Here is a 25,408-nt window from a genome sequence, read left to right as displayed (position 1 = left end):
CTCTCTCTCTCTCTCTATCTCTCTATCTCTCTCTATCTCTCATTCCATCATTCTTCCGCACGCTCATCATCCCCTTCCCCTAACCCCTCCTTCTGTTCTCGTCAATTTTTCTCGTCCCTCTTCTTCGGCGCTGTCCTCTGTCTTATTATACTCACGAGCTGGACTTGTTTCTTGATGAAGCAAGAGCTACGCTATCACGCCACACTCTCTGCACACCATTCAAGCTTGTTGGAAGCCGAGTCCTTCGTGTTTGCTCCACTACTCCTCTGCTAGACAAGGGCTTCGATTACTGTTTCCTTATATTATGCGATTACTTCACACTTATACTAGTAATAGTATTTTCTTTTCGCCAAGCCACAAATTTCCAGATGCGTAGGTCATTAAAATTCTCTGGGAAAATGGTAACACATATACTAATTAAGATAATAACAGCAAAGATTGGCAATTTAAACGAGAAATTAACAAGTATATACATATATATATATATATATATATATATATATATATATATGATAAGTATACGCTGTAATTTCAAATTCTTTATTTATTTTTATGTATAATTTTAATAAAGTGGTGGAAAAATTTGCAAGTATTTTAAAAATAAAAAAAAAAGAAATATTAAATAAAAACTAACGGAGATAAACTATCGACGTATGCATGAAATTATTTTAATAAAGATGAAGAAATTTCAACGATCTTCATTTTAAAGATCTATTGAAAATCTTTAATTAATTTTAAAATCAAACTACTGGAATAAATTACTATTGATAATATATTTATTATTAATATTATGCTAGTAATATTTTTTTATGTTAAAAAATGTAAAACGTTTGATAAATATGTATAAATGCCAATGTAAAAAGTACAGATATGTAGTATATTTAGATATCGCAAATAATATATAAAAATAGTCTTTATTATTACATCTTCTGCGATGATTAAACAATTTCCAAGTATATATTAGGTACATTTAACATATAATTTTATTATCTGCAATATATTAAACAATTTTAATTGTAAAAAATTTGTACGGTATTTCATTTTAATTAAAAAAACTATTTTTAATTAATGATTAAAGTAATTTTTAAATTTTATTACATTAATAATTATTTATTAAGCTACAACTATTTATCCTCTAATAAAACTAGAATAGTAATATTAAATGTGTATTTAAAAGAATTATTCAATTTTACTATAGAATATACAATATATATAATCATCATTTTTCTACTTTATTAAAGCATTTATATGCATATTCATATGTGACAAACGACAGGTAAACTTTATCCTTGTTTCTAATTTACAGATATACAAATATGAAGCGTATGTATGTTTTTATTAAAATTTATATAGTTTTTAATATTTACCTGATTCGAGTAAATTCGTAAAAAAAAGCCGTAATACGTGAATTCTGAAAATATAGCATTCCATTCTTGTAAATCTTAAGTATTTTAATACAATACAAACATAATTCGGGAAGATAATAAAAAAATATATAACCATGAAGAAATAAGCCAATGTAACGATCCACAGTGACGAAAGCACAGTACCACCGGAACAAGAAGAGCGCAGCAAAAAGACAAAGTTAATCGAGCGTCTCTCGGTCAGTTGTCGGGACATAAAAGCCGGTCGTTTCAGAGCCCTTGGCGGCTTAGCATTTTCCAAATATATAAATAAATCGACGAAGGGCATCGGAAGAAGTGTGCGGGTGGACGGTGCACATCTTTACCTCAAGAAAGATGGAACGACGTAAATAGCAGCTACGACGCCGACGACGACGACGACGACGACGACGCCGACGACGACGACGACGACGACGACGCCGACGACGACGACGACGACGACGACAACAACGACGACGACGACGACGACGACAACGACGACGATTACGAAGATGTCGAAAAATATAACGGCAAGAAGGAGAAAGAAATGGGAAAGACATACAGAGAATGAATGACAGAGAGAGAGAGAAAGAGAGAGAGAGAGAGAGAGAAATAACATCTCATCTGTCGGTGGCAATGTCATTTTTAAAATATCATATCGACTGAATACCACTACCCCCTGACCGTAGCCTTGCCACAAACAGCGGCTATCTCATTTAAGATGTTTACACCTTGCTGTTCATATTATATTATCTTACCTTGCGCTTTATTGTACATTATATACATATATGTAAGCACACGCTACCATGAAAAGAAGAACAGAAACACCATGTGAATAAAAATTTTATTCCGAGTTAGCCGCATTTCTATTTAGCTTCTTGCAATTCCGTCCATTTAACATTCTTCCATCTCGAATCACATCAATTAAATCCACGATTATTGAATAAGTTAGTCGTAAAATTTTAGTAATCCTTAATTTAGAACCGGATCTATTCTGAACAAATGGTGCAAGCTACTATCATCCAGGATTTCGATTCGTTTGATCGTTATGAAGTTTTCTTGGTCTCTCAGTGTCCTTGAAAACACGAACTTCTCTGTCTTTCAAATTGCAGCGTTGTTGCCGATGTAATATATATGAGCTAGAAATTCCATTGATAATATATTTTGCATTAGCACTTACGAATTACATGAGTATTTAAAAAATCATAATTGTTATTTACGTTCATGAATTCATCACTTTAATTCTAGAATTATTTAATGTATAATTTACTAATAATTGTTATTTTTATGCATAAATAATACTGAAAACTTGTTCAGTCACACCATTTATACATATACAATGTCAATAATAATTAATAATATAATTAATGAAAATTATTATTAATTATCATTGTGATTTTAATAGTATAATATTTTAGTATAGGTCGGATAGGTCAATCGACGACAAATTTTAATTCAATAGAACATAAATCACATTTTAACTACGTTTAGCTTTGGTACATTCTACATGTAGAACGATGGAATAATTATAGTTAGCCTTGCAACTGCTGCAACATTATTACTTTGATAAAAATAGAAATATCACTCTGATAACTGTTTTATTTTTAAGGAACTATATTCTGCAATTTTATACAGTAATACAACATATATATTCTCTAAAAATACTAATACCCGAAGAATAATGAATAATTATGACTTATAAATTATATTTAATTATTCTTGAATCTCCAATTACACATTCAAGTAAGAAACAAAAATATAAATAAGAAAATTTGCGATATAAAAATTCTTTCATTTAGAAATTTTTGCTAAATTTCAATTGTAAATGCAATTGAATTTTAAATAAAACATCATTAAAAACTCTGATTTCTTCCTTAATTCAATCATACCTTGTATAGTCCTGAAATTTCTTTATCATATAACATAAAATTGTTATTGACTAAACTTTGTAATTGTTAATTGTAAAATACACCAATCGATACATATCATTAATGGTTGTATTAAAAATTTATTGAAAATATTTGGTTTAGTGAGTAGTACAGTTCATATATGTGGATGTGGTATTTAATTTAATATTTTTTCAGAAGGGGTTCTAGTTCTCACATGGTAATATTAGTATCAACTACAGAAAATTTTCTTAATATATAAAATTAAAATATATCATGCTAAAATATTTAATATGTAAAATTTAATTATAATTTAATAATTACACTTCAACAACTAAAATACCTTTTTTTCTCAAAGAGACTTTTTCTATAGATACTAAAATAGATATTGCTATTATCTTTTGTTGATTTTGAAATTTAATATAAAATTTTTCAAATCTTTTAATATTTATCTTTGTTATTGTTATAGAAGTATCCAAATTTAAAAATATTGTTTTTCACTACAATATAACGTAAAAGGAGCAAATAAGACATTTGATATATTTTTCCAGATATCAGAATATAATATTCAAAGTCTAATATCTGTATTTTCTTTTTAAATAAAAAAAATAGTTGTATCGATTTACATCATCAAGTATTATAGAGCTTTATTCTAATATATTATGCTAAAGTAAGACGCGTTAAATTACTCTGATAAATTTTACAGTTGAGTTCAATAACTTGTTATCTTTCATTTGCTTGCGAATATTTTTATATAAAGTAAACAGGACTATCACAAGTATTTCATAATTTTTCAATAATAACAAAAATGCGAAGCTAACGGTCGAATCTCCAATATACATAGTATAAACGTACGTAGGCGCACTTCCTACGCGCCTTTGAAAAGGCGCAGATACTTCTAACAGTAAAAGAGTGAGAGATATATACCCGGCAACTAGCGGCAATACTCTCGCGCACACAATAAAAAATATACGCAGACCCGAGGACCGATATATAGGCACGTGGTCGGTATAAGCCTTTACACGCTATCGCTTATCCAGTCTCTTTATCTAACCCAGAGAGAGAGAGAAAGAGAGAGAGAGAGAGAGAGAGAGAGAGAGAGAGAGAAGAGCCGTTTTTGGTTTGCTAGCAGTGGCAGCGGTGCGTCGAATCTAGCGCGATTAACGGTACGCGGTTTAACTTGGTGATTTCGTTGTGTCTTGCCAGTGACTTTCGACAGGCTTCGAATATCATTGTCGTCGCAACTACTTATATTCACTTTGATAGCATGTATACATTGACGAACACATATATGAATATGCATGGTTTTTTTATATCAATGATATGCACGTACGAGTTACTTTATAATTCGTATCGTTTAACTTCGAAATGACGTTGATCCCTATTCATACACATGATGAGCTGAACTTTTTACCTTATCCCTCTTTTTCTCTGTTACTTTAATAAACAAAACTATCCTTCCAGTATAAATACATAATCTTATTACGATATTTTAAATTTATAAAAAAATATATAATTGTAAATTATAATATTCAAATTTTATATTGAATATTGCTTTAAACTAAGGTACGTATCTGAAAATTGAGATATGATACAAAGATTTTAATAGATACTAAGATAGAGAACTACATTATTTATAATTTCATATTTACTTTTCTACATTTTTATTTGTAGATACTTTGAATGTTGTGAATAATAGTAAATTAATTTACTGATCTATAGAGTTTTAAGACCTAACAATTCAAGCTTATAGCATCCCCTCTATTTAAATATAAAAGTGCTTTAACGGAACTGGATTTGTTTGATAAGCTAAACTTATTCTGAATATTGTTTATATTTTAATTAATATTACATGTAAAAAATGTGCATCTTCTAAGTACAATATTATATATATATATATATATATATAATAACTAAGAATAAGGTTCTTTTCTCAAATTAATGAAAAATTATTTACTGATAACAGTACTTTATCATTTACATGAATGAAACGAGGCTTGCTATTGTTATATATCAATTCTAAATTCTAAAAATTTTATTATTAACTTTCAAATGCTAAAATATATGATATTTAAACTTTAGTAAATAGATATTTCAATCATAAAAAATAGTTTTATATTGAGCTTAAATAAATTGGCTTAGTGTAATTAAATCAATGCATAATAAAATGAGGAACTCGGATGTAATTCATTATTATTATTTAATAATGTCCAGTATAATCATTATGGAAATCTTGAAGAAATTTATATGAAATTCAAAAATTCAGCAAAATTATTAGCATCGTTTATGCGCTTATGTAAGTTGTCTCGCATGACATGATGTATTAGGCTGCTCATATAAATGATAAAATAGAAGTCGATGAAACTGAATGCGAATTGATCATTATTTAAAACATCAATTGTTACCGTCCATGTGCACCTATTAAACGAAACTCCATTAGACATACAATAAAATCATTAAATATTTTATTTCAATACTTATATAATTTTTTTAAATATTACATCTGTTTGTGAACTATTTTACAAAAATCTCAAAAATATTCTTCATCCCCTAAGCAAATAATTTCATTATTATGTAAAGAGAATTTATAATTGAACAAATAATGATTTATGATTTAGTTAATCTTAAAATAATAAATAAATAATCGCTTAATATTCTGAATTCTGACTATTATATAAGACTGAAAATTTAGAGAATTACGATTTTTTTATTAAATATATATAATATCACGATATACCAAATAATTAAAAAAAAATTATAAATAAATTCGTCTTAGTCACATCGTTCCAAAGTACCTAAAATGAGCAAAACTTACGAAATTGAATATGAATTTTCCATATCTTATTGCACTCTCACATGATATGATTGCAACAAAGAAATAATGGGCAGACAAAAATCGTTTACTTTAATAACAGTAATAAGACCACGCGTATATACAAGAGAACCGCATGATTCTTATCAAGAAAATTCAATTGCTCGTAGGATTGTTGCTCGATGGTAGATGTAGATGTGAACAGGCTTATACTGATGGCGATCGCTGCCGTGTAGAAAATTTTCAATTCTAATGACAACCGTGCACTTAAACGAAGGCGACAGGTTCGTGGCACAAACTCGGCCAAGTAACCGCGACTTAGATTTCTTCGACGGTTGCAGGCAATAAGGATCATTCCGTCGCGCTCATCCAAGGTCACGTGAAAAAAATGAGACACGCGCGCAAATGAGTTTATGCGCGGCAAATTTTCTCTAACCTCTTTCGCCACCACTGCTACTGCTACAACTAATATTGATAAAATATTCACATAGCCGAATATAGGCTAATATCCAATTTACCTGATGCCGATGTACACACACTGTTGCCTCAATCAACGAGTTGGTTTTTACCATAGAGCACTTGTCAGTGACTCCGACAAGCTTCATCTCGTTTTATTGTTACCATTAATTTTTTATTACGCACTCCAAGACTGGATAATAATCTTAGTTACAAAATTTATAGTCCCGGGCAAGTTTATTTTGCAATGACAATAGGAAATTATGAGAAGTCAAGAGTTTAAGTTGTATTAAAAAATTTTTCGAGACAAACATTCTTTTAGCCAAATTGACTTTTAATCGCCTTATTCACTTAATAATATTGATATTACTCATTGTTTCTTTAAAAATCTTTATAAAAGTATCAAATTACTTATATAACTTCACTTTATGTAGCAACTAATTTATTATACTATTTTCTAAGATTATAATAAAAATGAGAAAAATATTTGAATTTAACAATTTATACTCTAAAACTATGGTCGATTACTTATACTAATTAAATCATACTAATCTAGTATCGATCAATTTACAAATGTATATAGCATATTATAATTTTCATTTTACTATCAAACTCTCTTATCTTATTCATTTAAATTAATCGATACATCAATAATAACTTACTAATTTAAATTCTCATTTTTCATTAGTCAGAAACATTTTTTTATCCTTAATTAAATGTGTTAAAAACTTCGTTTGAAGACGCAAATGTGTACAATATTCTGATGGATTGATGGATGGATTGATTGAAAATAAAACTATTTTATCCCATTGTAAAAAAATGTATCGTTATTGACTTTTTTTAATATGCATTTCAACACTACTCATGCATCACGATGGAAATGTTAAAAATATTGTCATCGTAAAAAGACTTTCTATACATTATTATACTTATCATTATATCTTTAATTATACGAATACCTTAACAAAAACTTCCGGAAATCCTTTGAAGGTTCTAATCACTAAAAGTAACCAATAGAATAATGTCAAGGATCCCAAAAGATAGCCAAGGGTTAACGGTATTGTACAACAAGGAAAATTTTGTTTGATCATGAGATACGAGAAAGCCCAGAGGCATCACGTATGTTAGGTAAGTCAACGCGTCGTAAAACGACGAGTCAACAGTTATGCGAAGATCGACGAGTGCTATGCTCTGTTGACATAACGTGACGGGCGTGATGGGAGAAGCGGTATTGGAGCTTGCAAAATTACGATTTTCCTTTGAATATAAGAACAACTAAATGTCATGAATAAAGAGAGAGAGAGAGAGAGAGAGAGAGAGAGAGAGCGAGACACACACACACACCAAGGGAAAGTTTAATGGCAAAAGCATGCTGTTTAGCGTTCGCACTTTCCTTTTTGTAAACTTTTTCCGGGTTTCGTCAAAATTTTTTCAAGGTAAGCCGATATGCAAAACGAAAGCAAAGCTATGTAAATTGCATATATTCTTAAAACTATTCACATATTTTAACCTAAAATTTAAAATAATTAACTGAATAATTGTTTTCTAATTTATAACATTAAATCAATTAAAAATATTGTAAATAAAATGATTAAGAAAAATAATAATATTTAAAATTAGTTAAAGAGTGTACTTCAATACAATATCGATGAATAATTTATCTTTAATTAAAAAGAATTACTGATAAATTAAGATTTCACCTGATTCAAATGTAAGTGTACTAAAATAGTATAGGAAATTTTCTTCTTTTAAGTACATTATGTTTAATAAAAGCATAATATTCCTTTATTTTGTTAACTGAATATTTTTCAAAATATAAATTTAAAATTTTAAGGATCTATTAAATTTAAGGTATTTTAGATATCTATATTTTATCATAAACATCAAACAAATATGAAATAATAAATAATTTTATTCGGTGTAAATTGACACAGATTGAAAAATATTTTAACTCAATCTTCCATAAAGAAAATATTAAATTTCAAACAATAAATTATTTAATTAGTAATAAAATTTATTTAAAATTGAAATTCAAGTGATAGAAAATTAATATTTAATCAGTTTATTAAATTACTTAATAAACATTTTGAGACATTAATTCGTGTGCCTTGATTCAAGAATTATATTATATATAACATGGTTACTGTTAAAATATTAAATTAAAGTTTCATATATTATTGAAGTATATATTCATATCCATGTAGGAACAGAAACATTCAATACTATCGACCTCGAGCTTATTAATAATCCAGCGTAAATCAATCGAGGTGAGTTTTTTACTTTTAAAAACATTCAGACTGTAAATTTTCTTTGACATTTCAATGTATATATACGAACAGAATAACACAACTTAATAATATAATTAATTTTATTAATTACTGCTAGTTATTATCAAGACATTTTTAATGATTCAATTTGTTGATATAAATATTATAATTTATTGAATACTGTATAACAAATTGAATATAAAACCTATTAATAGGTAATGTGATACTTATCGAAAAATTTTGAATTCGTAATACCACCAAAAAAAAACTGTCTAAACGTAATATACCAAAAAGACTTAAAAAAAGGATCAAATACTCTATCACTGGCTACCTTATTCCTATCTTTACATTCACCGATTAATATTTTTATAGTTCCATCCTCTTGTAAAATACAAATTGCCTCGTTTTTTTTATTTTCTACTCCTCTTACTGTTTCAAGTCTCGAACAAAAGTTATCCCACACCTCTCGGAGCTTATATACATTCTTCACTTTCATAATGCCTTTTTTAAATGCACGAGCCGTAGGACTTTTTCTGGAAACGAAAAATCCATCTCACTTGTATGTCAACAGTGAATGCACGAAAGAAGGATAACTGAACCACAAATTGAGTTAAAATATGTCAAATGACAACAACAAAAATAGAAAAATATAATGGTACTAGTGATACTATTCATTAAAAGTTATACATAATAGTATTTAAATTGTTTAATGCTTTATGTATTTGTAACTCAAAGTTTACATTTTAAATGTGATAATTTAATAGAAATCACATTTATTTTTAAAATAAAATATTATTTATATACCTTATATGCTTTTATTTATAGTGTAACAATCATGCAAATTGTCAATATATATATATATATATATATATAATATTAATATAATAATAATTTTATTCACCATGAAATTTATAATAAAAATAAAACTAATATTATAACTACGAAGATTAATTTCTTTATAAATACATTTTATTAGAATTAAATATTATTGATACAAATTTACTCAGTTATAATGTTAGTTTTATTTTTTATTATACTTTTCATAGCAAATAAAATTCTTATAGTTACCTTACGTTGATATGAAAAACTTCAATAATAATTTCACATAGTAAATTAATCAATAATACATTGAATTTTATATGCTATTAAATAAAATTGATTTTCAGTAAAGGAAGAAAAATTCCTTAGACATGGGCGTGCGCACACACATACTTATGAAATAATGTAGATATAAATGATTCATTAAAATAAACTTCATAAACGTATTATTGCTGAATGTTTGTAATTTCTTTTAGAATTCGGATATGTAGCTATCAGAGCTTTCATATTTATCTCTACTTTGCTCATATGAGTGTACATAACAACACATACTAAAATTTTTAGAGAGGAATATCTGTTCTAAAAGTCGTTTAGTGAAGTAAAATCGTTAGCTGATGAATCTTTAGCAATGGCGTTATTGTGCGTTACGTGACTTTTATACAGAGGGTTGTCTTTCATTCATACGATCTCTTCATCCGTCACTATTATCATTTGTTTCTTCATGGAATTATAACGTTTATCTCCATTTCAGTACGCGCATATAACTAGCTACGCAAGTACATATCTGAAAGTACGTTGTCCATAGTACTGGCGTACATCGCCTCGACTGTGCTTGTCTGTGTCCCATTACTGATCGATGGAGCGCTCATGCGCAAAGCGAAAGACATTTATTAAGTGCCGTAGCGGCCTCATGAACAAAAGGAACAGAGAGGAAAATAAACATTTTCCGCTCGCGCCACATCCCCGGAGGAACATCTTGCATCAAGCCCGACGTACTCCTACCTACCATTAAGTATTCACAGGCTCTTCTCATCTGATGACGACGGCAGCGACAGCAATAGCAACAGCAACTCTCCTCTTCCATCCCTGTCTGTCCGAGTCTCCCGCTCGACTAAATATTAACGCTCCCGACAGTTTGCCTGCCCTCCTCTCACCTCTATTCCACCCACACGAACACTTTTTTTCGACGCTCCTTTACCTCTATGAATCTGCACTCTTGGTGAAAGCACCTTCTCCATGACTACTAATTCGAGTGCATCTTTCCTAGCCGATACAACTTGATGAATAAGCACGTTCACCGTTTCTGACAATTCCTTTCCAGCTTTTATCGAGAATCGCCAGGTGCATTGTTCCTATCTCAAAATTTGAGCCCTAAAAGTGCTAGAAATTGTTACAAGTTAAACTTTTTGACATGCCTTGCCATAGACTGCGGTTTATTACGTGAATTGTAACGATAAGAAGATTTTTTTTAATTAACTGGTCACTTATATATAAATATATACAATAGATTGTACGAAAATGATAGCAGTGCCTTAGTAAGCTTTGCACAATTATTTACATAGGCCGTAAAATGGAAAATAAAATCAAACTCTTTAATGGAACAACAATCAATGATAATAGAATAACTTGATAGAAATATTAAAAAGGTAAAGTAATAGCTATGCTTCTATTCATATTTGACGATTATGTTAGGTGCAAAATTTTTCACATATCGAATAAGAATTTAAATAATTATTAACTTACTCGTACGATATCATTAATTAATTTTTACCGAAGAACATTAAATTGTTTTTTTAAATTTGTATCTCTTAAGAAATATGGGATATGCGTACTTGTGCGCGTCGTGGTTTTGTTCGGTTGAATTTTTCTACTTTCTTACATAGCTACCATTGTGGATTGCATATTTCTCATTGTGCTTCAGCAAGATACGAGTTAAGATTTGAATCTTTAAAGCATTGAAAGGAGGGTTTATTTTATAACATCAAACAATGTTTTCTTCATTTCGAACAAAAATATATGTATATTAAATATTATAGGATATTATTTTTGTCGTTCATTTTATGAGAAAATATACAGTATGACGGATACTATTAGTGGTTAGTAACGAACAATGAAATTTTAATATAATTTTTTGAGGAATTCCTTTCAATATTATAATCCAACATGTTTTAAGTAAGAGAAGCTTGCATTTTACAAGGTTGTATACAATTGTAAGAAGTAAAGTGTTTAATTACTTAAATCATTCCACAGAAATTAGTTAAATTAAATAATCTGTCTATAAGCCAATAGGCATAATTTATAAATGCTACTGTTAACAATTTTGGGGGTAAAATACTTTGTATATTATGCATATTTGAAGACAGTTTGTTTATTTTGTTACCAATCTTTTCTTTTTCATTGTCTATTCATTAAAAAATTATGTTTAATAGCGAGCTCATTTATTTAGACATCTGAAGTTTAATTTGCAATTCAAGCTTTTTATTAATTTTGAATCATACGTTATGCATGCAACAAATTCTTTAAAAAGCTTCATATATAGAATTTCAAAAGAATCCAGACTGATCGATCATGGTTTTAAAAGCTTATCCTTGTAAATACTCTTTAGTCTATGCAGAATTTACACTCCAGGACTATCATTAATCATTCAGAGTTTTAGACGTAGTTCGCAGTCTAGAATCCTCTTCGGAAAATAGTCATTTCTATAACACCAAATAATAAACCAAATAATTTAGGACCCAAAAAAGCATTTATTCACAAGCTCTCATAAATTATGTCAATTGGCGATTATAATGAAACGAGACTTTCAAGATTTTGCATGCTATTTTTGGATGTAGAAAAAATAATAGACAGGCGGATGAGCCGTTACAAATTATCATCACATAACATTACGAATGCTGACTTAAATATTTTAATACTCAAAGTCATTTTTAATATCTTTATGTAACCCATGCTTGCCTGTGATGGTTGAAATTTACGTTTTAGTATTTATATTTTGATTGTAAAATATACATACGCATACCTATATACAACCATAACATCCAGACAAAATATATTTACTGCAAAATATTAACTATAACCTAAAATATGATTGTATTATGTTTAAACATGGAGAGAGAAAAGGACAGTTTTCAAACAATAAATAATGTCTGCGCCCATAAATTGTCATATATTGTACAAATACAGTATTCCTTATAAAGTGTCATGAGCGATGTTCGTGCAAAAAAAAATTTAGAAGATATATTTGATCCGAGTTAACTTAGTCATCGAAAATTAATCAAATGTAATTAAATAACTTTGCTATTAAAGACGGTGACACTATTTCTTATCACTAAACAGAATAGTGCCTTTGTACGCTGAGACTAGCACATAACGTGAAAACATATACGTCTTGAATATAATATATTCGATGTATTAGAAAATCGGTAGCCCAAAACGTGTATTGCACTTAAAAATAAATGGCAAAACATAATGAATTCGTGATATAAGCGAAAGATTAAAAATTGATATATGAAATGTGTCATTTTCGCACACCTCGTTTAAAAACAAAAAGAAGCAAATCCAATAGCAGAGTATACGCTTTCCAAGTGCGTGTTTAATCAAGAGACGACAAAGGCATCGAATGGCTCAATTTCGATTATGTCAATCTACTTCCTCATTCTATCGATAAACGACGCATTAGAAAAAAATGCCCCTTGATAAAAGTACCCATATTCTGGTCATGATTACAGAAGCGGGTCGCGACCTTGTCCTCGGCATTGCCTAAATGTCTCACACGAAAATGTGAGTTTACGAGGTGCGCGCGGCAGGTACGCGCTAATTCCCTCGTCAAAGCTCCCGGTGGGTTGGACCGGGGGGTTCGCGCCTACTTGGCGTGGGCAGAGGCTATGTTCGATGTCTATATTCTCGGAACTCGCGAGAGCGACAAGAGGATGCCGACGAGCCAAGTGGCTGCCCCTTCTTAAACGGCGATCCGCTAGCAGCGGAATTTCGCGGTCTTCTAACTGCAGGAGCTTCCAAGAATCGAGAGCCCCGGCGGCTCTTTTTCGTCGTCCGGCCCTAACTAAGTGAGGACTACTCGATCAATATATAATCGCTTCAGCTGACATTTTTAAGTTTTGCTTTTGAATGAAAGTGTATTCGTATTTAGACCCTTTACGCCTTCATTAATCTCCGACAAATGCTCAGTGTGCATTGCTTATAATATAGAAATCAAATTTATAATAACTTATGTCATTACTTTCTTCGTCTTCACATATTATCTCAAACTTTTCTGCATAATGATATTTTATTTAAAATTTATAAATCTACCATTACTCCAATTACATTGAAAGCATTGATGACTTTCAATATATAGAAAGACTGAAATAAACATATCCCAAACCAAGTTATTTTTATCCGAGCTGTTAACATTTCAGTTTCTGTTTTTATTATTTTTTTTTTGTTTTTTTTTTTTTTTTACAGGCTGAGAAAGCAATATTTTCATCTCAATAGAAATCCTGCTTGTATTCATCAAGTAGAAAAAACGATATTTTTTCTTTTGTATAAGGTGTTTCAAAGTAATATTTTGAAAAATCCATTTATACTTTTGGATTTTTCTCAATAAGTTACATATTACTTTGAAGTTATTTCAAGAAACTTTAATCAGTTTTATTCTTCCATTTATACCTTACGAATATTTATAACCAAATAATAAATACTATTCATGTAATTTTCAAAGTAGCATAAATAAATAATGATTATTCATTCATATGAATGTAAATATGAGTTTATACTATGATTATTCATCAATACGAATGTAAATATGATTTCAGACTATTCATTTTACGTTTAAATAGTTATCGATATCATGATTTTTTTTCTAAATCTGGCCAAACTCGTATTTTTACTAAACATATATAGAATAATAAAGTTAATTGAAATTTTAATAGTTTAGCAAAGAAAATAATTGAATTAAACAATAGAAATTGCAAGAGATATAAATTAAAATAATAACTTTATAAAATGAGGAATAAATATAATCGACCATTGAATATTAAACTCTTATATATGTAAAAAAAAAGGAAAGAAGAAGCGAGCCAAAACATCGTATAAGTTAGCTCTTTTTTTTAATTCGAGTTTCTTTTTCTGGCTGGCGTTTGCGTCGAGTCTGAAAGTCAACGCGGCTGCAATTAACTTCTCTGTTCTCCGTTGCGACCGCCGTTGAGTCACTCTCGTCACTTTTGCTTTCGATAGGTCTGTGGCACACTATGCCACACGGTTTGCCTCAGTAATCTTTTGCGTATTTTTACGTCATCGACGTTGTGCATACACATGACTTTGCATTACACACTGACACGAAAAAACGAGTTCTTCTTATCTTACAAAAATCGCAATCCAAAATTTTTGTGTTATAACGTTTGGTAAGCAATTCAACATTTTCATAATTTCTCACTTTGCTAAATGGAAATATAACGATCAACATGCAATAAAATGGATTAATATATTCCAGTCTAATTACATAATTACTTTTAGGCTTTTAAAAAATAGTTAAAATGTTGTGTAGTAGTAGTAGTAGTAGTAGTAGTAGTAGTAGTAGTAGTAGTAGTAGTAGCATAATATTTTCAGTAATTTAAAAACTACACGCACGCGCGCATACGCGCGTACGCATACACACAGACCCATATATATAACGATAATTTTAAAGATTAAATAAAGTAAAATCTTTGACCTTAAATGGTAGTTATGTAATGACTTTCAATAGTCGAAATACATCGATTTGCAAGCTCGAAATCGAAAAATCAACAATCGCATATAAAAAAAATAATGTATATGAGATGAACAAATAAATTGGTAAGCTTTTGACATAAAGCTATAAATAAGATGTGTATACGAAGTAAATTGACAAAAAGTGAGCGAGTACACGCATAATGTCAAGATAAAGCACAGTTTGAATTCGACGGCAGTTGAGAAGCGTCAATGGCAGTAATAAAACCTTCAATCAACAAGCTCAAGACATTTATGGGCTGATCCGAATCTATTGCGAGTCACACGTGAATAGCATCCAGAGGAATATTAGCTCGCTTAACAGCGACTTCGCAGGTTGCAATCGAATGTTAATTAATCTTGGCGCCAACGTACAATTACAATGTATAATCTAATGCATATAATTAATTTGTGCCCACCGAACTGATTGCTTATATCTCTCACTTCTTTTAGCTAATTATGTGAAAAGTATTTAATAGGAGGCGAGAGAACTCGATTAAACTGCCAAGTAAATATATCAAATCATACAGGAAACTATATCGCTTCAGATAATGTTATATATGTTTACTCCCCTTTTTTTCAACAATTAACTATTGTCAACTTAAATTTTCATCTGCAAATTAGTTATTTCATTAGTTATTTTTAAATATTAGCTTCCTCTAAGAAAAAAAACAATATTTCATATATAATAGATTTTCTCAACTGTAAGTTGATGAATATATTGTAGCATAGATAGTGAATATTTCGCACTACTTCACCCCATATTACTTATCAATTCACATTTCTTTCCAACTGTAATAACTGATCATCACAATTAATAACATTACGTTTATACACGCGAATGGCAAAGATTTTCTGTAGGTTATTGCTTAGTTGTGTGCTGCACTACGCCAGCCAGTCTTCGATAAAGTATAAGTATACATAAGCTCCTTATCGGGTCGCACGATCCTACATAGATCGTTAATTTCGCCAGAGGAAAAACAAGATTATGTTTTCTCATTCAGAATGACGATAATTCCTTCATTTAAGGGGATATCGGGCCTGATGTATATTTTTTGCTTATATCATCTTGTATTTACAATCTGAAAAGAATTTGCGATTGTCCAGTATAGTGTTCGATAAAACGAATATTGTTTTGCAAACGGGAATTCAGTTTCTTCGTCAATTTTACGTATTCTATGACATGAAATTGTTAGATTATTAGTGGAATCCGAATTGGTTCTATGCTCCGTACAAAAAATATTGTTTAAATATCATATTTTAAACAGTTTATATTAATAATTCAGAAAATATAAGAAAATATTTACATCATCTTTCTTAATCCATATATCTTAACTATTGGATTCACTTATTATTATTTCCAGAGTTATAAATTTTCCTCAATTTTTGCAATAACATAACTTACTGTAACAATAAAATGTGCATTACTTCCGTGTATAATAAAAAAATAATATTAGCTTATACATATACAAATTAATCTACTGACTTTCTGCATTAAATAAAATTTAAATTAATTTAAATAATAACAAGTTTCTCGAAAAATCAAAAATTAATTTATTATTTATAAGTTTATATATTTAGGACTTTGATTTTTTTTTAATGATATTCAAACAAAATAATCTTAGCTCCATTTAAGAACAGATAGATAAAAATTAGCGTTGAAGTATTCAGACACTTAAATTCTACGCGAACAACATTAAAAACAATGTTTATTATATGAAATTTAAAAAATTATAATGAATTGCAGAAGTTCAAATTTATCTTTGTATTCAATATATTAAAAAATTCAGGCATAAAGTTATAACAAAAGATACGTAACAGAAAAATTCGTCAAGTAATCTTCGACGTAAGCAGATAAGAAATATTGATAAATCTTATACATATATAATTATTTAAGTAAAATTACTAATCTTATATCGAATAGCGAAATAAAGTTATTTAAATATCATATGTGTAGTCCATTACGACTCTTAATATTATTAATTATGAATTTATATGTTATATAAAATTATTTTATACCTTTTTAAAATAGAAATTGAAATATTCACAAACTATTATAAATTAGATATTTTAATGACAAAAATTAATTAATATCTAATAGAAAAAAAACTAGTTTAATGTTCAGTTCTTAAAAAAAAGACGTATTAATTGATAATTAATATCAAATTTATAATATCAATATTACAAAGATACGATATAATATTTTATTTGTATGTATTTTATACACATACGTATACGAACCACGTATTCATTGATGTTTACTTTACTTCGTTTAAAACGATGAAACCGATAATCTTTTCCTTCAAAAAAAAACTGATGTTAAATTCTATCATTTCCAAACAAAAGTGTTTCTATAACTTATAAAATTGAGAAAATATTTACAAAATGTTTGGTGAAAATTTAATTCCTCATATAATTCCATATACCATTCATTAATAAAATTATACTTAGGTATATAGTTTTATTTTCAACACGGTAATAAATTTAATTAACTGTCAGTATTTGATTGGCGTGCTATTATGTATGTGTATACTTATACATGGAAATATATAAACAAGGCAGAAAGGGAATAAAGTGCAGCACCAAAACAAACCAAGACGAAAGAGATAGGAAAAGTAAGAATGAAAGCAAAGCATTTAAAGTAATCGACATAGTGTGGCTATAAATGTCATTTTATTGAGTCGTTTATTCATTATGGCTAGTCGAAAAATTTTGTATGTTGTAATCATAATTTCCTATATATATTCTGAAAAAGCAATAGAAAAAATGTAAACTTAAAATCATCACATAACACTTCATTTCTTTATCAGCAAAAAAATCAATTTCATTCTCTAGTGTCGGTCGATCTATCGCTTTCTCTCTCTCTCTCTCTCTCTCTCTCTCTCTCTGGCACACTTCCTTTTTCCTCTCCTTCTCTATCTATTTATTTGTATATATCTCTCTGCATCTTGTAATATCTCTCCTTTTAAATAATCCATATATCTCTTTTGCTAAAAGAAAATAATCTCACCATTTAAATGTCCATAAATTAGGTATTAAAGAAATAAGGGTACTTGCTAATATATTTTGTACAGCACAATACGTATTTAAACAGAACGTATAGAACGTGTATAATTAATACAAAAAATTATTCCGCATGTACGGACCAATTTTTATTATTAAGCTTTTTGAATACTTCAGCTTAAAATAGAAAATATAAACATAAAAGATCCAAAAATAATTCTTTCTTCTTTTAAATTACCTACATATAAATTATTATAAAGATTCTCTCTCTCTCTCTCTCTCTCTATATATATATATATATATATATATATATATATATATATATAAATATAATGAATTCATTTATTAATTTTAATTTAATTCTTTTAAATAAATATGAAATTAAAAACTATATATTAATACATAAAAAATATTATGAATTAAAAATATTTACTTATAATAATAATAAATAATCTGACTACTTATATTTATAAGTTATTATACTTTAAGTAGACTTGAATTCAGTTTCGTCAATATACAGTTAAAAAGCGTTTTAAATTATTTTAAGCTGCTCCTTAAATTTTTGAAAATTGTGATGTTTATATGTTATTTATTACTTGCATTTAAACTAAATATTAATAGAATGTTCAATATAACGCTATAAACGTATATATTTTTAAATATGGTAAAATTTTCACATTTAAATTATATGATTTACCCTCCAGAAACCTAGAAAAGAGGGTAAAAATAAACATATCGACAAAATTAAAATTAATACAACTTTAGATAAGATTTATGACAAATCACAATAACGTTTACCACGATGTCAAGGAAATTTTTATTGCACTTGTCGAGGTCATAGGGTCATCCTGAATTTCATGATAATTGTATGATAAAATTCTTTTCTTACTATTTACTTTCAAATAATTTAGGGCGAATTAAATAAAAAAACGAAATGCAATAATGCACTTTCTAGATATTTCTTGATATTTAAAATTTAAATCGTTTTGAAATTATTTACTTTAAAGAAAAAAGTTATTTATCGAATTATATTAAGTTTTAATTGTAATGTTTGGAGAAATAGTATTGTATAATCAAATATTGATTAATTATCATATTTTTTATTCATGATAAACTGAAAGTAATACATATTAGAAAATACTAATTCATTTATAACAGAATGTTGATGTGTAGTAAAATATATAAACTTTTGTATTAATATATATAAGAATATTATTTGCAAACTTTAAACAGTTAATACTAAGTTTATTATCAAAATATTAATTAGTTTTTAGCTGGCATTATGGATAATTTATTTTGTTTGAATTAAAATTTACTTAAATTTGGTTGGTAGTCCTTCTGCACATATAAACTCTTTATATTAGATTCCTATTTATTAGATTCAAAGTTATAGTATATTGCAAATATTAAATGCTTAATACATAAAATACTCGTCCGTTTTACTAACTCTCATGTATGGATATTAGTATGATCCATTAGTATTTATTGAATAATGCAATATTTTTAAAACACAATACCAATTGTTTTGTTGAAAGATCATCAAGAGAGAATATGTGCGAGAGAACTTTATATCAATACAATTTTCATATGTTGATAATATAAAAGCAGATTATGTTCTATTATTTAATAAAACTTATAAGAGAATTGATATTTACAAAACATTCATACGATTTGGAAACAAACTTTTCAGTTATTGAATTTATTTCAAAAATTCAAGTAAATTTTAGTTTATTTTAAGTAGCATACAATGATGTTAACTATCACCAACTGTAAAACTTGCAAATTGATATTGAAAATCATCAGCGGTTAATATTTTATGAATACGAAATTGAATCATCTAAATATAACACTATTTTATTTAATTTAAATTTGGTATTTTCTTAATACGCTAAATATGAAAAAGCTTCGATAAATAGTTAAGAAATTAAACTTATTGCTCTTGGCTGAATGCCGAATTCGAAAAAACAGTCCATGTTTAATCCACGATACCTTCATGCGATCTTGAAAAAATCAAGCACAGAGGCACTCAAGAGTGCAGCGCATGTAGTATTATCAGAAGTCCTTCGGAGGTTCACGCAGCGGAAAAAACGAGTAGGCGATGGAGTGGATAAGGCGCGCACGATCAGGTTTTCCGCTCTTTAAGCTTCGACCACTATCACCATCAAGTAAAATGGACGCTGCTGTTTATCTTGCAACCACTATTCGCCACACTCTTCTCAATCTGAGCCTATTTTTCTTTGGGTCGAAGCTACATCATCTCAAATTGTAGCTTAGAATGACAGACGCAGAAAGTAAATGTTTTCCTCTTTATAACATCAAGCTCTTTATAATAATTAAATTTCTCCTTCAAGGATTTACAGATCCTTCTTTCTATATTCGATCAATCATGAGTTATGAAAAATCGATAAAACTAGTTTTCACGAATGTTAATCAGTTTAACTGAGACGATGAATGCCTTGTTTATCAAATTGTTTGCAAATTTTCAGCTCTTTTGTTATACATCTTATTCCTGGTTTTGATGACGGAAGCATATTTGTTTTCTCAATCATATCGAAAACTACATAAAATTAAGATGTTGAAAATTATTCATTATTTCATCCGCACCAATAATTAATACTGTTTTTACATTGTTATTAAAAAAAAATCTAGCCGATCACTTTAAAATTGGTTCATGTCGAATTTTCTAAAAGCAAACACACTTAGCTATGCTCCAATACCGAAATAAATTACGCTGGAAACCAATGCCAAAATATTGCACTTTTCGAAATCCGTTCTATATTTCTTACCGTCGCTACCATTTACATAATTAAAATATTTTTCTCATTTTTTCCTGGCAAGCTTTTATGATGACGCTTGCCTACTAAAATTATAAAACAATCAAGCACGAAGCGTCGTGACAGCTATTCATACGCATTTCCAAAGCAAATTTCATTGTTGAAAGAAAAATGTTTCTTTATCCATGCATAGCCGTGGCAAATATCGGCAACGTATGAATTTGCCTTTCCAATCCCAACAAAAGACTTAGGATTTTTACGTAACCAAAGTTTGTCAAAACAATGAAAAATCAACAAGAAAGAAGTGAAAAATAATAAGAGCAGGATCGAGAGAAAAAGACAGAGACAAACAGGCGCGGCGAGTCGTTCGTGCGTATAAAGGTTATTGAAAAGGAAGAGAGTCGCGAGCGCAGTAACGACACAAGGAAAGACAAGAAAAGAATGGAGAAATAACGATTGTTATTGCTAATGCTATCACGCGTACATACGTATGGATGCAAGCGCACTCATACATTTATTCGCCGTGCGCCGCCTTGGACGACAGGCTCTTCTTCTCTTTGTCTCTACTGTCATCCGATAAATTTTACGACGGGATGCACTCGCTCGCGCGCACACTTTATCTTCGCGACTTTCGAAAGATCAGTAGTCGAGACTCTATCGCGGTGTCGATTGTTATTTTATTTTACTTTATATTATGTTCTTGTTTTATTTAACTTTTTTCTTTTGGCTTTTATTGGCCAAGCATTGCACGAACAGGACAATGATGCTACAAACAAGTACACAAGAGGATTATACATAAAAATATTGTGCCGGAATGAGGCTGTTATAAAGTTCGTAAATTTACATGCACGCATGCGTACATGTTCTATTAAATTATGCCTAACCGGTATCTTACTCTTTTCTATTTTACGCGTAAGTACTTGCTGTGCGAATTCATTAAAGTCAAGCAAATATTTTTTATAGCATTTATATTTAGTGTAGATAGGTAGAAACTTATTTTACATTTCACATTATTTTTTACTCTCTGATCGATTATTCAATTTTAAAAAATCAAACTTAAGTACATGAAAGATATAGCAATTTAATCGTTATCTACTTTGTTTGTATAAATATTTTGTCGCTAGCTTCATTATTAAGTAAAATTTTTTGCGCAGTATAGAACAAAAAAATATTTATCGCAAAATCATCGAAAATTGTGATAACGATTCACTTTAGCACTGCTTCAGAAATTATTAAATATTTTTAGGTGAAACCCCTATATATATATATATATATATATATATATATGATAAACATTTTTTTTTTCTAATTGAAACGAAGACAAATTTTTCATTCATGTTTTATTGTACAATAGGGAATATAAGGAATTGATGGGATTTATGTAATAATAATTGTCAAATATCACTATTGGCCTATTACACCTAATATACATTCCTCTTTTTTTCTAGTGAAATTGTATGCTTATACTTCATTTTAATGATAATATAATTTTTATGCTTTAGATTTCGTATAATATAAATAATATGAAAATTTCTCGTATAGATTCTTCAAGTCGCCTATTGAATAACATGTTCAAGCACTTATTCTCAATTGTTATCATTGCATGTTTACGTCCAATATCTCATAACGTGAAAATTATATTCTTAATTAATGTTTATATCATTAACATAAATAAATGATATTATAATAATTATAAAATTAACAAGCACTGGTCACGTAGCATTCCATTGTACATGAACAATCTAGTGATTTGAAAATTTTAAAAAATATATGAAAATTAATTTAACTTTATAAAAAAAAAAATTTGCTTGTAATCATTTAAATTCAGAAAAATATGCTGTATATAAGTAATTGAAACTCTATTGTAAAATCTACAAAAGTACTCTATTAACCCTGAGCTCAATAAAATCCATTAAAGCTGACCCTTGTTAGATTTACAAAGGTACTCTAACAGCTCAGTTATAATTTAGTTTCTATTAGACTTACATAACTGAGTTTAAAAGAGTACTGGAACAGCCTCTACTCTTATTCTACCTTCTATTTTTATTCTTTACCTCACCGTATATAAAACATCTATCTGCTATAAATGTATTTAAAATATTATATATATATATATATATATATATATATATATATATATATTTACAAATGTCCGTGTATAGCATATAAAAGCCATATACATTTATAAATTTCAATTCATTTAGCAATTTATTTTGCATTTAAAATTATTTGAATAACTTCCATATCAATATTTTTATCATGATAATATTTCATTATGCTAGTATTCTCTCTAGTTCTTATTTACAATAAGTAAAACAGCTATTAAAAATTATATTATTAATAGATTAATTTATAGACTAAATTTATTTTTTAAACTCTGTGATTGTTTATTTAATAATATCATATTTACTTATATTACAAAAATTAATAATTTTAACAGAAAAAATGTCATTTTTTTCTTTGCTTTTTATTTCTTAATTCTATTAGTTAATCATGAATTTGAAATATGTAGTTGATTTAATACTTCAAAAGAAATATTTACAATTTCCATAAAAGTTTTATTATTGTTTTATTTCAATAAATTAAGTTTCTGTAATAAATTTACGGAAATTGATGAGAACAATAACTCCTCGAATAATGCAATATTTTAATATTATCATAGGAACAAAATATCTTTCAGTATTATAACGGATATCTAAACAATATCATAGACTTAGCAATATAAAAAATTAAATTGCATAACATTTAATATGATTTTTTTAATATTATAGATAAATATTAATTCTTCCATAAAACAACGATTATTGATGAAATATTATTAATTTATTTATTAATAGCACAATTTTTTGAACCAATGACATTTATTATTCTTTATTGAATATCTAAATTACTCGATTACAATTAGATATTGTTACCAAAATTGAATTTCTAATAAAGTATATTTATTTAGAAACTTGAACTTACTTGGACGAAGCATTTTTCTAAAATAATATTCTGCTGTAATTAATTTGAAAATATAACTTTCTCTAATAGTTGAAAAATAACAATGTCAGTTATCATTGCAATATAAATATAACAGGGAATACTTTTGCAATAAAAAGGTATATATAATTGAGTTATATCGAAATATTTAAAATTTCTTGTTGTAAAATATGATGAATAAGAATATCTAGAACATTGAAATAATTTTAGCTTCAGATATTATATAAAAGTTTTACAGTTTATTTAAACGTGTGTTTCTCTATCTCTTTCTTTTTTTCTGTTTATTTATATAACTAATTTTCCAATATCGTATAGTTGTAATCCAATTGCCAACTACATGATTGTTGAAATGTTTGTTCTTTAAGGTAGTTAATATTTTATTTATAATTATATCATTCGGATAAGATTTAAGTTAAAAGAATCTATAAATTGTCTGAAGTGTAATGTAAAATTAATTACAAAAATATTGTTTTTCTAAGTGTTCTGCTTCACCCAAATCGAACAATTACCAAATTCATTGAATTTTATATGGATACTTATAAAAACAAATAATTATACAATCAAAGAAAGTGCAATAGATTTATAGTTTGGAAATATTTATTATATAATACATTCACATTAACATAGGAAATCCATATTAACAAATGCTTTACTACATTGCAATCAAAAGTTTTATGAATTGGTACAATAATTTCATATTTAATAAGCTTGTGAATTAAAGTGAAAAAGGGGAAGAAATTCTGTAAAAGAAGAAGGAAATTTTGAGCTGAGTATGTTATTAATAAAATCATATCTTATATCCATCAGTTTTCGCATTCTCATACATGTTCGTTAAAAATACAAATACTCAAGAAAGATAACCGCATTGGGCTCGAAGCACTTGACAATTGAACTTGAAAATCAGACAGGCCGCAGATATGGCTTTGACACAAAAGTGAAAAGTCCATTGAAAGCGATAGCGTAGCCCGTATCTAATCTTATAGCGCGAGCCCCACGTCTTGTTATAGTTTACAATTCGAATTTCAGATTGCCTGGCTCACTTGGCTGTGGACCAACGTCCTTGCAATTTATGGAAGAGATTAGTAGAAGCTTACCTGGGAGCATTGATGATCGGCCGTCCCATTGCCCGCTGCTGGCGCTTCTCGTTACTGGGAAGGCGCAGGTAGTCTTGGTCGCCGAGGAGGAACAGATCCTTTGAAATAATCATGTCCACAACGCGTAGCTGACTTGGCCGCTCCCAAGCGACACACCCGTCTCTCTCTCTCTCTCTCTCTCTCTCTCACTC

The 25,408-nt window shown here is 28.4% G+C and overlaps 1 protein-coding gene across 1 annotated transcript in view; it reads right to left on the bottom strand.

Annotated features, from left to right (window-relative positions):
- Positions 1-25,402, bottom strand: part of E23 (ABC transporter G family member E23) — a 172,790-nt gene extending 147,388 nt beyond the window's left edge. The window contains exon 1 of the mRNA XM_011501208.1: positions 25,218-25,402. Within this exon, the coding sequence (XP_011499510.1) occupies positions 25,218-25,330 (113 nt within the window). The 5' untranslated portion in view covers positions 25,331-25,402. The remainder of the gene's footprint in view (positions 1-25,217) is intronic.
- Between the last annotated feature and the right edge of the window lie 6 nt (positions 25,403-25,408).

Source organism: Ceratosolen solmsi, unplaced genomic scaffold (assembly GCF_000503995.2).
Source record: "Ceratosolen solmsi marchali unplaced genomic scaffold, CerSol_1.0 scaffold57, whole genome shotgun sequence".
Taxonomy (NCBI): Eukaryota; Metazoa; Arthropoda; class Insecta; order Hymenoptera; family Agaonidae; genus Ceratosolen; species Ceratosolen solmsi.
This window is presented reverse-complemented; position numbering and strand designations above follow the sequence as displayed.